The 18,106-nt window shown below is 39.6% G+C and overlaps 1 protein-coding gene across 1 annotated transcript; it reads left to right on the top strand.

The window, feature by feature from the left end:
- The first annotated feature begins 693 nt into the window (after window positions 1-693).
- Window positions 694-4,698, top strand: ppib (peptidylprolyl isomerase B (cyclophilin B)). The gene is made up of 5 exons (XM_051381870.1): window positions 694-932; window positions 2,144-2,257; window positions 2,812-2,905; window positions 3,512-3,696; window positions 4,265-4,698. The coding sequence occupies exons 1-5, from the start codon at window positions 798-800 to the stop codon at window positions 4,385-4,387; spliced, it is 651 nt and encodes a 216-aa protein (XP_051237830.1). The 5' UTR covers window positions 694-797; the 3' UTR covers window positions 4,388-4,698.
- Window positions 4,699-18,106: the final 13,408 nt, after the last annotated feature.

Genomic DNA, 18,106 nt, shown 5'->3' on the forward strand with positions numbered 1-18,106 from the left:
GGCTACCAGTATTTATTGGGGTTTTATAAGATTTATGTATATTGTGTGGACTGAAGATTATCCCAGAGATGCTTGGGAGGGATCCCAAGACCCCTCATGCTGCAACATTAGTTTATAAAACATATTTTCATGAATTGGAGAGAAAGAAAAGTACATAAATACATACAAAATATCTTTTGAGCTGAGGGCTGTACTACAAAGCGAGGTCACTGGCTTATCCAGGTAATGTCAGGAGCAACCTCCAGGTTAACTCGTGTTACAAAAGGTGGATACTTTTCACTCGAGGTATGTATTTACTGCTCTGAGCCGGTTATCTTCATGGTAAACTCAATGTTACCTTATAAATCTATCTATCTATCTTTAGGCTTTAGAGTTTGTCAAATAAAGTCTGAGTAGGTTCAACTCCCTTGTAGTACAGCCCTCTGTTAGTCTGTATACACAGTATAACGGGAGAGCACACCATATACAGTAACAAGGGTATCTCTGATATAGATATTCAGTATGGTTTCAGTCTGTCTATCGGGCCTTCCCCGGATATAATAAAACACATAGGGGGAAAACGGTGTTACGCGTCTGCATCTGATTGGCTACAACGCTCCAGTACGTGAACCAATCAGAGCGCCGTGCGTCTGTGCGCTGCGTTGAAGCCCGCCCCCTGTGTCGTGGAGGCAGCTCGCCCTGGTATCCGGAGCGGCCGCAGCTGCAGTCTCCACCCCGGATACCGCACTCCTACCCCCGGCTCATATAAAGGTAGCACGACTAACAGGCCGTCCCCGGGCTGCCCTTTTTTCTTGTTGATGGTTAGACTCTGCGAGAGAAGGATGAAATTCCTTGTAGCTGTCACAGTCATTGTGGGATCAGTGATTTTCCTCGCCTTCCCCAATGGCTCATCCGCCGACGAGAAGAAGAAGGGCCCCAAAGTAACAGCGAAGGTAGGTGCTAGCTCGCTAGCTCTCTGGCTAGTGGATCAAGTATTACAAAAAAAAAATAAAAAAAATCAGAGCTCCTCCTCAAAGCTAAAGCTAGCTGCAGACCGTAAAGCCACGTCACACGGAGGTTAGCCTTCAACTGGTCGTCCGTTGGTCGGGGGGGGGGGTTGTTAGCCGCGAAGCTAACGTTAGTTAGCAGATGGCTAATGTGTAATCTGTGCAGTAAGTGAGGACGTTTACAGTCGCAGTGTTTGCTGCATGTAACACAGTTTAACCACTGTTGACCAGGAGTCCAGCGAATCTAATGAGAGGACCTCTGCTGCTGGTTAATCTCAGTGGAGCTAACGTTAGCTGTGGTAGCCTGTACTTTGGCCTTAACGTTAGCTGTCGGTATCATCAAATGCACCAATTATCAACTGCCCCACATCCATTTAAGTATATAAGTCAGTAAGTATCCCGTTAGTGAACCCGCTTGTCTGCAGCTCAGTGAGGCCCTGCTGATGTTATTGTTGTGTCTGGGTGCAGCAGGTTTGTCCACGTCCACAGTTACAAGGAAGCTGTGAAGTGGTCAGTAGCTGATAGGCTCTGTGTTTCAGATGTCCCTCAGGGTAAAACTCAATTCACTCTTCTTCATATTGTGTAGACCGAACAACCAGATCTCTCTTTAAAGATGTGTTTCTATTTAAAAACTGTTATGGACCACAAATCAGTTTTTTTTGTACTGCAAGTTGTGAGTTAGTCAGAAGAATCAACAATTGTTGGGGGGGAAAACTTTTTAATTGAAAAAATATTTGTTTCCTGTAACTTTATCATAATGGCAAAATGGCATAGAATAGAAAATACAAGAATAGCATTTGAATTTGCTCTCCTGTCATTTTATAACAGGGCTAACTAGTGAATAAACTTAATATAATAAATATCTCTTTCTAAAATACTTTTGGCTCTTGAAATGGTTGCATGCAAACCCCCAAACAAAGGTAGACTGGTTTGAATCATCAGTGAATGAATGAAATCCTGTGGAGTACCTAACCTTTTTACATTATTAACCAATCTATAAAACAGTGGAATGAATGCACCATGTATTTGCCAATAAGATGTTACCCATTGAAAGATCCTGAGCCAGCTCATCCATTCTTTATTCAAAATATCAGTAAATAATAAGTTATAAAAGTAAGTATAAAATAAGTAATGTCGTGTCTTCACTTCTTTTCTAGGTGTTCTTTGACATAAGAATTGGAGATGAAGATGTTGGAAGAATCGTCATCGGCGTATTTGGGAAAACCGTTCCCAAAACAGTTGACAACTTTGTTGCTTTGGCGACAGGAGAGGTGAGAACATCACAGTTCATATTGTGTTCCCGAAGTCTGTCGTGATTGTAAATCAGTGCAGCAGTCTGCAGTGATTTTGTCTGGCAATGACCAAATTCATGATTAAATTCAATTAAAGGGGGAAAAAACATTTCAAGCAGACATAAACATGACTGATACACATTCAAAGAATCAGCCCTTCGTTGTTATACAGTAATACAGCATAGAAAAGGTATCAGACTTTGCTGTGTATGTGAAATGAGCTGTATTGCATACTTTTCATTTGGGGTCAGTGGTGGGGAAAGTGGAAAAAGTAGTGCCTCCCCCTCCCTCGTTACCGCTACTGAGGTGTCCTGCCCAGTGGCAGCAGATCAGACTGTGGTTGTGAGTGTGAGTTTGTATTTGTGCAAATGTATTCAAGGCTTCCACTCAGTCAAATTACCAAACTAAATACAGATTACCAATCCTGGAGACACTTTGAATAAGTCATTTGACTCTCTGGCAGCTGATATCCCTTTCAGATTCTTCAGTTATTGATTATGTTTTTTTTTTTTTTTTTTTGTTCTGATAAACAGAAAGGATTTGGTTACAAGGGCAGCAAATTCCACAGAGTCATCAAGGAGTTCATGATCCAGGGTGGAGACTTCACCAGAGGAGATGGCACTGGAGGTAAGATGGCCATTGACACCAGCAGGATGGCATTTATATCGGTGCACAGATTTGTATAGATTTGTCTCTGCAAGAACAAACTTGCCCATGAATGTCTGCACCAGTACTGTCCTGAACATGACTTCAGGGTCTTTTCTGGTATGGGAACTTTAGGGTTCAGCAGTTCAACTGTACAAACTATTGGAAAATGTCTAAATTCTAGTGTCAACTTTTCCTGGTTGCTATATAATTCAGAAGATTTACAACAACCTCCTTAGTGTTTTATACTTTTTATGATTGATGAGGCTTCTATTGTTTAAAAGAAATTATGGCCCAAGGCATCAAAAGTGAAACTTTGTGCCAAGAGCTATTTCACAAAGTGCCACTTTGCCATTTGGCAGATGCTCTCCTTCAGAATGAGTCACAGCACTGTTCAGCATTCATGAATATGAAAAGGTCATCCGATGAAGTGAAAATAAAGATTTTGCAGCAGTCAAGTCATCCAAGTGAGATGCAAACGTCTCTACAGGGAGGGAATGTTTGTGGAAACAACTCAGATACCAAACATCAACTGATTTTACTTGATTTAAACGGTACAATTCAAATATTTTCCTTTTTTAAATGAAGGCAAGAGCATCTATGGAGACCGTTTCCCCGATGAGAACTTCAAGCTGAAGCACTACGGTCCTGGCTGGCTCAGCATGGCGAACGCCGGCAAAGACACCAACGGCTCTCAGTTCTTCATCACTACTGTTCAGACTCCATGGCTGGACGGCAAACATGTCGTCTTTGGGAAAATTCTGGAGGGAATGGTGAGTGTCAGGCCTGATAGTTTGCACATTCATGGCACACATTGTCTTGGACACATCTGGGGAAGTTAAAACCACTGAATGCGGGTGAACAAGTAAATATAGTGTGCTATCTAAACGCTCATCTGTTAGGTCTCGTTAGCCACCAACTGACACCTACAGTATCTGTTTAAATGCCAAAAATAACAGCTGAATTTCAGACTAAAATAGACACTGATTTCCTGGCAACCTAACAACCACCTAAGACTGCAGAATGAGTTCATTTTAAAGATGTAATTTACCCCAATAAAAGTGGTAATGGAGCATTCTTACACTGTGGTACTGCTACTTTTACTAAAGTAGAGGATCTGATCTTCCACCACTAAGGTTGACAGATATTATCATTGCAGGCTAGTGAAAATGATACGATCATATACATATTTTATATTAAGGATAAGCTAAAACAACCCAAAGAAACACCACTAGAATACATTATGGTTACCAAAGGTGTAGATTTGTGTAGATCTTTGCTGTTGGATTAAGCCCATCATGTTATAATTGCCATTCTAATTAACTTTTTTTGATCTTCCAGGATGTGGTGAAGAAGATTGAGGCCACAAAGACAGATGGCCGCGATAAGCCTCTTAAAGACGTCAGCATCCACGATTGTGGCAAAATCGAGGTGGAGAAGCCATTCGCAGTGGCCAAGGAGTAGAGTGCTGCTTGTGGGAAGAACAAAAAACAGGACTGGTGGGGGGTGGGGTGTTTGGGTGGGGAGGGAGGGGGGGGGGGATCGTGCAGGCCACCTTGTTTTATCACTAACAGCCCTGGTCCTGGAGAAGGGGCTTTGGGGTCATTCGGTGTCTGTGGCTGCCGTCTTAAAGCACCAGAAGAGCATTAACATCGAGCAATCATGACGACACTCTGGGTCCATTTACCAACGAGCATTCCAAGGTGCACTTAACTGTTCGTTGCTTTTTGTAAAAAAAAATGAAATCTGAAATAAAGGTTTCAATTTTTGTTAAACTGAGTGAATTTCATTACATATAGGTATCACTAGCACCATAAAAGTGTTGGTGCATTTATGTATGACTTGTTTTGGCTTCTTTCTTCTTTTATCTGTTTATTACTATGAAAACGTTTTAGCTGGTCTTTTTTATTTTTTGTATTTTTTAAAAGAATTCTTCTTCCTCACTCTAGGGGCGTTATTTAGTCAGACATCCTTTCTGACTGCACCAGTGGAAACCCACTATTGCCCCTTTAGAGCTTAGATGGAGCTGACAGGTTTACAAAAGTGAACTTTATTTTGCACAGATTTCTACATAAGGATCCAGAAATAAAGACCATCGTCAGGAGATACACAGGGCTCTATTTTCCATTTGTCTTTGGGAAACTAACTGGCCTGAAAGCATGTGTGGAAAACCAATAAATACCCTGCAGACACACAGCAGCTGATAAAAAGAGTTGGTCATGGGAGCCTGGTTAGCTCAGTGGGTAGAGCTGGCGACCCATGTATCGAGGCTGAGCCTTTGCTGCAGCGGCCCAGGGTTCGAATCCGACTTGCGTCCCTTTGCTGCGTGTCATCCCCTCTCTCTGTCCCCCTTTCCTGTCTATCTTCAGCTGTCTCATAATCATATCATAAAGGCAATACAAAAAGCCCCAAAAAATACTTAGGAAAAAAAAAAGCTGGTCATATTATACAGAGAAATATTAGATTCTTCTCGGTGAATAAACATTAATGTGTCTATAAAAAGGGTAATTAAAGGGCAACGAGAATGCTGAGCTTTCAAGCTTTATCAGGAGTCTGTAGTAACGCCATAAAGCCCATTGTGTGATGTGCAGTGTTGTGTTTGTGTGTGTTTTTTAAATCATCAAATCTAATCAATCATGTTTAGGAAAATAAATATAATAAGGAAACAGTTTACTGCATACAATACAAACATCATTAAACCATGAATCAAACCAATAACTAACAGCCGTTAATGTCAGAAAACCCAGTGTTTCTGTAGTGGTGACAAAACATTAGTATAGCATAAATATAGCAGTTTGAAGTAAAACATCTGAGGACTTCTTACACGTCTGCTTAAAACTATGAATAGCACAGAAATGTCATGCTTGTTTATTTCAGCTTTATTTTACAAAAGGACACTTTGAGCGGTCTGGACTAAACAGTACAGCCTTTCATTTATTATCACAAAGTGTGAATGTGAACTGCAGAGGGCGCCCTCACACTGGAGCAGCAGCTGCACAGCAGCACAGAGGCAGTCCATGTTTGTGGTTTTTCATGTGATTGTAGTGCAATAAAATGAGGAATTGTGCATTTCTGTGGTACTCTGTCTATTCATGATTGTTGAGAACATAAAATGGCTCCTCTGGCTTTCCACTTGTTTGTTCCACTTCTGTCACACATTATCACCGCGGGGGAAAGAAAGTTGTTTACAAAAGAATCATCAGTATTTGCTTTTGTTCTCTTCTGTGATGAATGGTGTATTTTACTGCAGCAGGAGAATGTGGTTTGAATGTTGTCAGATACAGAAAAGAAAATGGACGTTAGACACACCTTCCTGTAATTGTCTGATCTTCCTGATGCTCGTGTGGTGAAACCACTCCCATCTGGAGCTTCAAGCAAGTTAAAACACACACTTTGCAGACAGCTTTGGGTTGGGTTATACTGTCATGTCAATATATTCTGCTTGACTGGATGTTGTTTTCAAGTCTTAATTAGCAGCAGACAGGAGATTACAGTGACTACAGCCCGCAAAACTAAGAATGTCCATAAAAATAGCACTTGGGACACAAAGATCTACTGTCTGGGACAGTCGAGAAATGTATTTTACAAATGAAAACATTTTAACATTTATGCATCATAGAATATATATAATTTTGATTGTCAGATGTTCAAATTTGAATGAAAATGAAAATAACCAAAACTGATTGTGGCCAAGGATGAGTCCTTGCTGCAGCGGCCGTGCGTTCATATCCAACCTGTGGCCCTTTGCTGCATGTCATCCCCTCTTTCTCTCTCTGTCTCTCTCTTTCAATCTCTCTCTCTCTCTCTCTCTCTCTCTCTCTCTCTCTCTCTCTCTCTCTCTCTCTATCTCTCTCTCTCTATCTCTCCCTCCAGCTTTCCTGTTTATCTCACAAGCTGTCAAATAAAGGAATAGAAGCCCCCCAAAAATACATTTAAAAAAGTCCAGAGAACTTGCAGAACTTCCATGGTGGACCAGAGTGTTTATATGAAGTGATGTGAGTTACTGAAATAAATGTATTAAACTGCATTAATTATAAATTATAAAATAAAAATAAAAGAACGTCAATTTGGGACGATAGCTGTTCAGTCTGGAACAGTTGCAGGACCTTTTGAGCCCTAAGTGACTACAGTTTTGCCCTTTTCAGGAGTTTCCAGATCAGATTGGTCTGAGGGTTTTTTTTCACACTGAATCAGCATGAAGATAGACACTGACTGAGTGAAGTGCATAAATAAAGAGTTCATTATTGCACATAAGTAGTGTATAAAATGCCTTTTGGGTGTATAAAGGCCAAATGGGAATAAACTATAATAATATCGTCTATCTTTGTAATAATCATGGACTTAATGTAAGCTTAATAAGAGGTCCTCCACCATAAAAACTAGATACATTTACAAGATGTTATAGCTGCTGTCTTAAGCTTTGGGCCACCCCAAACAATACCCCTGATAATAAGTGATATTATTGTAATATAATATAATTTATTCCCATGTAGACTTTTTATAGAAGCAGTGTCTGGAAACATGTGGAGGCCATGGGAACAGTGCTGGGTGAGGGAATGGTATTCCTAAACATAACTGACCTCATCTGCTTTTGTCAACTCAACTGCAGACAGAAGGTAATCTGAAGAATGCGTTCCCAAGCTGGAAAAGTTCATCACTCATCTGTTTGTTTGAGGCCTGTTTATGTCTTTCTGTTGTTCTTTGCTGGAGATGTAAATAAAGTGATAGCTGGTGGGTGGGTGTTTTCAATCCTTTATCGCTCTGGATATGAAAATATACATGGATTTACTGGACCCTGTAATTTTAGTTATTCCGTTTCAGTACATTACAACTAGTTGATTTTTTTCCTATTCCAATTGTTACTCCATCATAGCTCTGCAATAAAAGATTTGTAAAAGCATATAAGTGTTCAATCGTAATAATATAAAAAAAACTAAAAGTTTGGCTATTTTTATGATGATGGGATGGGTTTTCAGCTCTGATTGGGCAACCTTTTGTCAGTCCAATGGGGCAACACTTGTTGCAGTTTGACTTTCCTTCAAGTACTCCTGGCTTATTTTTAAGGCTTAAGAACTGATTTGGACTTCAAGGAAATGTCTGACATTTTGGGAAATCTTGATTAGACTTAAACCCATGGCCGCTGCAGCAAGGACTTCACCTTGGTACATGGGTGAAGTCCTTGGTACAGGCGAGCTACCAGGGCGCCCCCTTTTTGGCTTTCTTGCTGAGAGTTAGATGAAAAAGATACCACTTTCACGTCTGTGCAGTAAATACAGGCTGCAGCCAGTTAGCTTAGCTTAGCACAAAGGTAAGAAAATGTGCCTACCAGTGCCTATAAAGCTCACTAATTAACACGTATCTTGTCTGTTAAATCCATCCAAGTGTAAAAATTACATGTTAACTAACCAGCTGCCGGCTTTAGCTTCATATTTAGCGTACAGACGTGAGAGTGTTATTCTCATCTAATTCTCTTCTAAAGTGAAAAGCATATGGTAAAAAAAACTACTCCTTTATAAAAACAACTGAAATTTCAGTTTAGGTACTAGAACAATCAATCAGTCGATTATGCTTTAGATTAAAATCAACGTCAGCCTTTAGAAATAAGTTCCTTAAATGTACAAAAGAATCTGACTCAGACATTAGATATATGTTTTTATACAAGCTGTAATACTGCAGGTACAGACCCTAATGGAAAAGACTTCCCACCACAGGGAAACACACACTTGAGATGGACTTTATTTTCAGAAGTAAACACAATGATCAGAGTATTATTTGCACAGAATATCCCACTATAATATGAAATTATACAATACCCTCTGGTTTGATTTTAGTTTGAAGTTTTCAAAATGAATATTGTGCCTCAAGGGGTTTTCAACAGAATGTAAATTCTTTATAATGTTTATTAATAAAGGATTTAGGGGAAATATGCTTCACAATGGTTAAACGGTAGTTCAGCCAAGAAAAACTATTTGTGATGAGATACAGAAATAAGGTGTGTGTTCTGCACTCCTTGTTTTGGCCGGATTCACTCAGGCATCCAGTGACTCACCAGAAGGAAAATATGGAAAGAATTCCCTGGAGTCGGCACAACCGTGGTCTTGGTTAAACCCTCTGTTGTTCAGTTTGGCCTTGTTTGTGGCGATTGGGGATTGTCCGGTGAAACAGTGTTATTCTTCACTTACTGGCTTTATTGGAAAAGCCGTGACAGGCCGGACATATCTGGCATAGCTTCCTGCAAGAGGCTTTGTCAACGAGATTAAAAGAACACTGGAGAGAATCACAACACGAAGCGTGGAGGTATTCTAACGTCCACATCCTGCCCTCCTGACAGGGACCAGTGGAGCATGTTTTTGTTTTTCTCCTCACTCTGAAAGTTTGAATTTAGCTCACACAGAACAGGTGTATTTGCTGCCAATCAGAGATCCCCTGAGGACAGAATCAGATTACTCAGTGAGAAGATGGATTCTTGCAAGCTCATACAAGTTCATGTTTTTCAGTGTTTTGTTCGTTAGTTAGAAAGTCACACTCATCTACTTTGTTGACATAAAGCTGCACAAATCAATATTTTCATATTAACTATGGGTTACAATATTACATGAATGTGAAAGGTGTAAGTCGTGGTAACAAACCCATACAGATTCATCACCAGACTCTGTAGTTTTCTGTTTTAGTGTCGTCCAGCTCATTGTTTTGGTTTTACAAGAGTATTCCACTGATTTAGTGTTGCATATTTTATAACATTGTTGAACTCACAATAGACAAAATTATCACAATCACTGCAGCAGAACCAGAGATATCATCTTTCTTATTCCACACATTCTACTTTCTTGTCAACACACCTCACACACGTTACCCACAGTGAAATTCTCCTGCCCACAGTTCAAGGCTGGAAAGTAGTAGCAGCTAATAGGCTCTTATTATATTTATTTTTTCCATTTTTCTTTTTCTTTTTACTATATGTACACACCTATACATTAATTTCTATGCTGTATATTGTGTTAGATATTGCATATAGGTACTATTCTATAACGTTGTGTGAGTAGAACAACTGTAACAAACAAATTTCCTCCCGGTGATCAATAAAGTATTTCTGATTCTGATTCTGATTCTAATGTAGCCAGGACAGGTAAGCTTCTTTCTAACTCTATATATTTAATTAAGATAACTCAACTGATATCACTAGAGCCAATCTGTCAGCTTTTGTGCCACAAAATGCTTTTGCTTATAAAAGGCTTATTCTAAGGTAATAAAAACTTAACGCTTCCTCTTTTCAGGTGATTATACACTAATGAAAACATATTTATGAATATTATATTCCATTTCTGCTAATACATCCTCCTAAATGTTACAGACTGGACCTTTAAGTAGCAGTTCCACAGTATAACAATATATTTGTCCAATACAAGTCCTGCAGTCAAAATTTCACTTGAGCAAAAAAAAAAAAAAGATGAAATGTGTCTTAAATCTCTTTTTTAATGTTTGCAGATTCCTAAAAAATAATACACTTAAACATATATTTTTTATTGTTTCTCTGTTGAGGAGAAACTGTTCTACAGATTTGAGCTCACAGGGTTCAAATCCGAACATTCCCATAGCCACTTCAGTGTTGTCTTTCTTTGTATTTTGCATCATTGTTTTGCTGAAATTTGAATCTTCTCCTCAGTCTGAGGTCACGTGTGCTCCGGTTTCTTCTAGCCATTCTCTTGCTCTCTTTATAACAAAGACTTGAATAGTGGAGTGTTGTAGAGATTGTTGTCCCTCTGGCAGGTTTGCCAGCCTCTGAAGTCGTCACTTTACTGGCCAGGGCTCATTTTGCTCAGATACTGTGTTTGGCAGGATTTGAAGCTCTAGAGTCATGGTTTCATATTCCTGATGGGGCTCTCTGTGCTCCTGGGAGCCTTTTCCGTGCGTCAATCAATGCCTGAATACAATTCTACCTCAGATGTGTGCGGAGAGTTGTGTGGACTTAAGTGGTCAGCTGAATTTGCCACATTTGTATTCCAATCAAGTTCCAGAGTTATCACCAGAAACAACAAAGTAAACATTGACCATCCAAATTCAATAAAGAGCTGTGGAGAAACTTTCAAACACTATAAAAGTCAGTTTTAAATTTAAGCCACACCAAAATGTCCAAAAGCTGCCAAAAACTAATACTAATACTAATACTTGGATCAATTTATTCTTGGTTTTGGTCTTTTCATGGGATTTCTTGACAATAAGAAAACTGTATAATATTACCAGCCTTATCTTTTAACTTCCAAAACTGTAATAATTGAAATACTTTAATAGCAGGAAGTAAGGAGGTCTAACAAATCCGGTTTGGAGGGACATGAAAGTGGATGCATAATGTTCTAACAAGCCAGTTATTGTAATCAGTGGCTATTCTTTCTCCTCCACACTCAATGCTTTTTTTTCAGTTTTCCAATATAAATGTCTGCAGGCTGAAAGGCCTGAATAAAGCTAAGATCGAGTTCAAAATAACAGCCAAAGCACGTCCACAAAGATAAGGAAACACAAACAAGCCGTGTACAAGTCAGAGAGGAAACAGTTCGACAAGAGAAGTATAAATATACAACATGAGCAGCGGCGTGGGAAAGGTCACCGTGGGAACTGGGCCTTGTTTTTTGTCAATGAATTTTAGAAAGCCAAAGGCTCTGACTCCAGTACAACAGCCTTTTGGCCCAGACCTATAGCTAAGCAGTGGTGTCACATCCATTTCTTCATTGTTCTCCAGTTTCCTCTCTGGTTTCTTTTCCCCTCCTCTGTTGCTTGCAGAGTTTGTCATGTTGTTCTCTGGAAGGAGCTTTCTTTGGGACGTGGCTGAGGCTGTGGTGACACGCCGGGTTCCCACGATCTCCTGCCCTTCCTCCAGAGTTACTGCTTGCTCACCGCTCTGAACAGGAAGACAGTGCAACAAGGCCACTGAGAGTGTATGCTAATTTAGGCCGGCTCTGCTGGGTTTCTATTGTCTTAAATGGGAATTACGTGAAAGACCATGCTCCTGTGTCTTCTCTCAAGCTTATATCCAGTAAATCTGAGTTATGTGTGTGCGCATGCTTTGAACTTATGAAACATGAATGTACTTAGGATAGAAAAATAGGAAATATCTTCTTCATCAGTGAGAATATTTTCCAGTGAGGGAAGTTAGTCAAGGTTAGATGTTAGAGTTCCCAACCTAAGGGGTCAGGACCAGTCAGAGATGTGCACAGACATTTTTAAGGGGCTGTTGCTCTAACCTGAAAATAAACCCCCATAGCCCTATTCCTAACCCCGCTACCTATATGTTATCCAGCCTGCTAGCTAACTAAGATTGGTTCATGTTATAGCATAATATGAGGGAATGTTCCTTGACTTGATGCAAATGTGGAAAGCTGTGCATTGTTCGGAAGCATATGTGGAGATTTTTATTCACGGGGCATCCCATTGATTATCCACTAATCAGAAGGTTGTTGGTTTAATCCCTGGCTCCTCCACGCTGCATGTCGAAGTATCCTTAAGAAAGATACTGAACCCCAAATTGCTCCCAATGCTGCGTGTGCGATAGTTTTACCTCTTCATGCCTGTAAACATCATTCAAATAATGTCTGAGAGGGTAACATCTTCACTTCACTACATCCTACTTATGAAATATTTGGTCTACTTTTCTCTTGCAGTCTCTTGAGTATTTTTCTTGTTGTTGTGGTACACCATAAATTACTAAAGAAACACTATAGTACATAAATAGCTCTTGTGTGTGCCTGCATGCATAATATCTATTGCTTATTGTATAATATGAAGTTTGGCCACAAAAACTATCAAGTCAAACTTTAATCACACTTTATTCATCCATATTTCACTTTTAATAAATTATCTTGCGGCTTTAAAATCCATTTTTACCCGACCTTGTCTCCATCATCTCCATCTCAGCCTCAGGATTAAAGTGTAGTTAATAAGTAAAATCACAGGGGATAATAGCTTTCCGCTGGCTCTGTGCTGACCAGGTGGCCCTAATGCTCTGTACACTGTGCAGGGTACTTGGCTAATTAAAGTCACTTCTCCCCCTGGCCTGGCTTCATATTTTTGGGGGCATGATAAAACCCTGTGGCATGTGGACACTGTTAAGTGTTCTGCAAGACAATAAAAGTGCTGCTGCATTCCTGCTCGTCTCATGTAACTGGGTAATAGCACTGGCAGTGGGTTATGCTGTTTGGCTGATTGAGGGGGTTGTGTAAGAGTATGAAATATTCATCAGGCTGTAGTTCCTCAGGCTATGGACCTGCTGCCAGCTTTTCAAGTTATTTTGATGTGTTGAAATAAAGTCTGTATATATGCATGACAGAGTAAAAGTAAGGGTGTGTGCGCATTTTAATCCAATATTTATGGGCCCACATACTGAAGGAAGGAACTATCACTTGTAATATTTACGCTAAAAGTCTGCTCCTCTGTGGTGTACAGCCATGATGGTGAATGGAAATGGGACAGCGGGACTTATGTAACAAAGTGCCGAGCTGACGGGCAAGATAGGTTTCTTTTAGAAAGAGCAGCTCTGTTGGCACTTGAGGCACTGGTATATCAGCCGGATATGGAGCCCACTGAGGGACTACCCACTTACACAGTTCCTGCAGACTGCCTCAACCACCCCAAGATGACTATAATCCTAAAGTCCAACCACACAGAACACTGTGAGACTACTGGTTTGGGAAAAGTGCAAACAGATTGGTGGGAGGGAACATGATGTTGTTTGTGAATGGTTCAGCACCCACTTTAATGTTGTTACCTCCATTTGCTTCATTGTTAAAGCTTATAGCTTCTCTTGCTTGGATCCAGTATTTACAATTCTTGAAGGACCAGTGTAGTGACCATCTGTATTTGACAATCTGGAAAATAAGAATGGGCTGTGAAGCGTGTAGGACAAACTATGGTGGCCGCGAAACTAGCAAAAATGCCAAAGGCCCTATTTACAGCCAGTGTCTGGTTTGTCCATTCTGGGCTACTGTTGAAACATGGTAGCACAACATGGCAGCCTCCATGGAAGGCGACAAGGAGATATAAAAGGCTCATTATAAGGTAACAAAAACGTAACAATTCTTTTTATACACTAATGAAAACATTACTATGAATATTATGTTCTATTTCTGCCAATAGAGCCTCTTAAATGTTACACACTGGACCTTTAAAGCTAACAAGCAACCGTCTCCAACCTACATGTATCTGATTATTGCTGCAGACTTTCATTAATTGACGCATAATGAGACAGAGATTATAAGTTTCTGAAGATCATAACATAACTGCAGGGCATGCTCTCAGAACAGCTCTACCTGGAAACAGTGAGACATTCCTGCAGGGCTGCATTACAGAGACAATCAGCTTATGAAGGTGCTTAGTATGAACATCATGGCTCTGAATTCAGCACGCGTGAGTTTTTATCACGTGAAGGCTGCTTCCTGAGACAAACAAGGTGACACGTAGGGGCCAAGGGACTGGAGCCACGTTTCCTCCTCCACGTATTTATGGCATACCAAACATACCATGTGATTAATGCATTGACTTTTTTTATTAATACTTCAGCTTTACCTGTCATGGTAATGGACATGTCATCATTACAGAATCAACTTTAGAAAAAAGCCATTATACTGTATATACACTCTCATGTCCAGTGTAGTTTTGCCAAAGTGTGCTTGATTATTTGAAGATTTTAGTGATATAATTAACTTTCCTTCCTATGTTCTTCTATCAGTTTAAGTAGTATCAGGACATGGTTTATAGTTATGATTTGAATTGTTATTGGGGCAGCATTTATCAACAAGGATACGTCCACACCCTGTAGATCAGCTCCCAGAACAGCACACTACTGTATAAGCTGCTCTCTATAACTGCATCCGCCATCCGACTTATGAAAGCACATGCAAACAATCTCAAATCATCTGAAGAACAAAAGTGGACAACTTGTCCTTCCTGTGAACGCCTGCACGCTTGGCTCCATTGTTGACGAGAGCCTCACCCACAACAATCACTATCATCATCATAACTTCCACTGAAGATCTGGCAGAGAGAGAGAGATGGTTCTTATTCAAACTCACAATCACTGTCTTTTTATCTGCACTTTAAAATAAACTATTTTTGGTCAGGACCACAGTTATTGATATATATATTTTCTGCCAGTTGACATAAAAACAAAAAGTGTTAAAATATAGGAATTGTGGACATGAGCGTCCTTGTGTTTGTTGTGATTTACCTGCACGAGTAAATCACCCTTTCCCCACAAGGAATGTGGGACGCTGCCAGAGAGAAACAATGGGAACTTCAGTGAGCTGAAGAGTTTGTCCAGGGATTGTCACAGCACACATACAGTCACATACAGAAGCAGATACGCAAGCGCTTCTTCCTAATCTTTCTTCTTTTCTTTGATGTGCCATGTAATAGAGATTTAGCTATAAGCATGAAACCTGAAGAAAAGTATATTCAGATGTTAGTGTCCCAGTTCTGATGTTTTCCCTTCCATGTAACACATGTGTTTTTACACACAATGTAAAGAAATATGATATCTTTATTTTCAGCAGGGGTAAGATGTTTTCCAAAATCTGATCTGACCTGAACGGTGCACCTGCAAACTGTACTGTGAGATGATGTATATATAGATAAAGAATAAATATTTCAGAGAGCTTCCTTTATTTGAATATAACCACAACAGTCACATCAGGATCTAATATTTGACACATTTCCAATAAAAAGGTTGAGCTGAGGCTACAACAAAAGTTAACGTCTGTGTCAAAAACACAAACAAACAAACAAACAAAAAAGGTTAACTTTTACTTAATGTATTTATCAAGAGCTGGTACAGCCCATCCTACAACCTGCTCTTGATAAATACATTAAGTTTGAACGCAATTTAGTTAATCTCCCCTTAGTAAACACTTTTCTAAATGCATTTTTAAACCCCCTGAAAGTGCAGTTTCAAATCCCAAGCATTTCTATAACATTAAATATTAAATATTCCTCACTAAATTAGCACAATCGAAGGTAAAGTTCTGAATAAAACATCGTAGTTACTTAGTGACTGTTTTTATCAGATTCTGATTCAAATGTTTTTAAATCCTGTTTGATGCACAGATGAATAGCCGATTTATTAAAATGTATATATGTATAATATGTTTATTTAACCTAAAATTGTCAAATCTAAGTACACAAAGTCTAAAAACATATCAGCATCAGACTGCAGAAGGACCACTGAAAAATTCCATGTCTTGTCCTGAGTGGTACCTGCAGGCCTGGTCAAGTCTAAAGAGGCAAACACCTCCTAGAACATGAATCTGAGTTATTTTTTGAGACTTTCTCTGGCAGACTGTGTTGAAGAAGGTTTGTTTGAACAACACTGTCATTCCAGCCTTAAAGTTGTTTTCAACAACAGGCATGCTTTCCATAAATGGTATTATTTGAATGATATATAACCAACTCGTCTGTCTTACAAATCCTTCAGCGCTGACAACACTTCTGAGGCCCATTTCTATTGTCAGGTTTGATGGCAGCAACAGGAGGACTCTCTTTAAGCAACAGTTTTTCAGACTCATTCCCCACTGAGCACCTGCTGAATATTTCATTCTCAAAGCAGAGATAGTGTCTCATGTTGTTCACACGATCTGCCTTTTGTCTTCGGTGTGAGGAGCTTGGCTGACAAAACGAAATACCAGGTCAGCGGTGTCAGTCTCAAACAGCATTGAGGTTGAAACAGGAGAGATGTTTTGTTTTTCAGCCAGCATCTCATGTGCAACTCTGTGACGCTGCCTGCAGTTCATCAGGGGCAGCTGAAGGACAGTTTGTCCTAGAAACTAAGATGCTCAGATTGCTTTTTTTCTGCTACTGCTGCTATACATCTGTTGCAACCAATACAACAAAGGACTTGTTCTATGCTTTGTTTTTTTATTCATTTTATTGTTTATGTGTGTTGTGATGAATTCTTGTAGCCAGTTTAGTTAGATGACTTAATATGAGCAGTGGAAAAGGTCATATGTGGCAGGTGGCACATTTATTCAGGATAAAAAACGTTTTTAGCCATGACATTGCCATTCTAATATTCTATGATATTTGGTTGGTTGGTTGGTTGGTTGGTCCACCACTTTGGTCCAAACTGAAATATCTCAACAACTACTGGATGGATTGTCAGGATTCTGTACAGACATTCGTGGTCCACAGAGGATGACGTCTACTGACTTAGGGGATCCCTCAGGATAAATTGTGATAACTTTGGTGATAGCTTCTCTTTTGATGTAGAAGCATGGCTGTAAACTCTTCTTGAATATACTGAATGTTCCATCCATCTATGGCCTATACCCGCTTACGGTATCCTTTGCAGGGTCACAGGGAGCTTGAACCAATCCCAGCTAACATTGGGCAAAAGGCACAAACAAATAATTCCCTGTCACATTCACACCTATGGTCACCAAATAACTTGTTAAAGTGCATGTCTTTGGAATGTGTGCAGGGGAGCTGGAGAAAACACACACAAACACAAGGAGAACATGCAAACTCCAATCAAAACGTTCCCAGCCCCAGTCACAAAAAGGCCCCAGCCAGAGGGCGGATTCAAACACAAAACCTCCTTGCTGTGAGGTCTGAATGTTAACCACTGCACCACCGTTCCACACTTTTCTGAATGTTCATTTGGTAGCAAAACATAATAATTTATACTTGAAGCACTTAAAATTTCTGAACTGGACAATTGTAAACTATTAAAAATACAGTCAAAACATACAGCCTACATATTAACTGCTCAAGCTGTATCTGCATGCTGCCATTTAGTGATAATATGCTAACGTCTTTTAAGTTTTAATCCAATAATCAGTCTAATCTCTTTCCTAATGGGTTACTGTTTATTCTTTGTCATTATAAATGTTTGTCTTTAACCGTAATAAAGAAGTACTAATCTAAATTCATGCCAAAAATCAACATTTATTTGCAGTTCATGCAGAAAATATAAATGAAATTGTAATTGAAAACTGCCTTTCTTTCAACCTCACTATATTAGCACATTCCCACCAAAGTCACATTGTTGTTGTTAAGCTTGTCATGTGGCAACATCAGCAATCCATTAGTGTTTGAGACAGAAAACAACACACATAGGTCAGTAGGGAAACTGCACATTTCTTTGCATTACAAATAATGAGGCCAAGAATTTGACCTCGACCTCGACCATTTGTTTGCAGTCTC

The sequence above is a fragment of the Dicentrarchus labrax genome, unplaced genomic scaffold, assembly GCF_905237075.1.
Source record: "Dicentrarchus labrax unplaced genomic scaffold, dlabrax2021, whole genome shotgun sequence".
Taxonomy (NCBI): domain Eukaryota; kingdom Metazoa; phylum Chordata; class Actinopteri; family Moronidae; genus Dicentrarchus; species Dicentrarchus labrax.

Coding starts and splice junctions, on each gene's coding strand:
- ppib (XM_051381870.1), top strand. CDS start 798: ATGGTTAGACTCTGCGAGAGAAGGATGAAATTCCTTGTAGCTGTCACA. Junction 2,906..3,511: donor CAGAGGAGATGGCACTGGAG/GTAAGATGGCCA, acceptor TTTTAAATGAAG/GCAAGAGCATCTATGGAGAC. Junction 3,697..4,264: donor GGAAAATTCTGGAGGGAATG/GTGAGTGTCAGG, acceptor TTGATCTTCCAG/GATGTGGTGAAGAAGATTGA.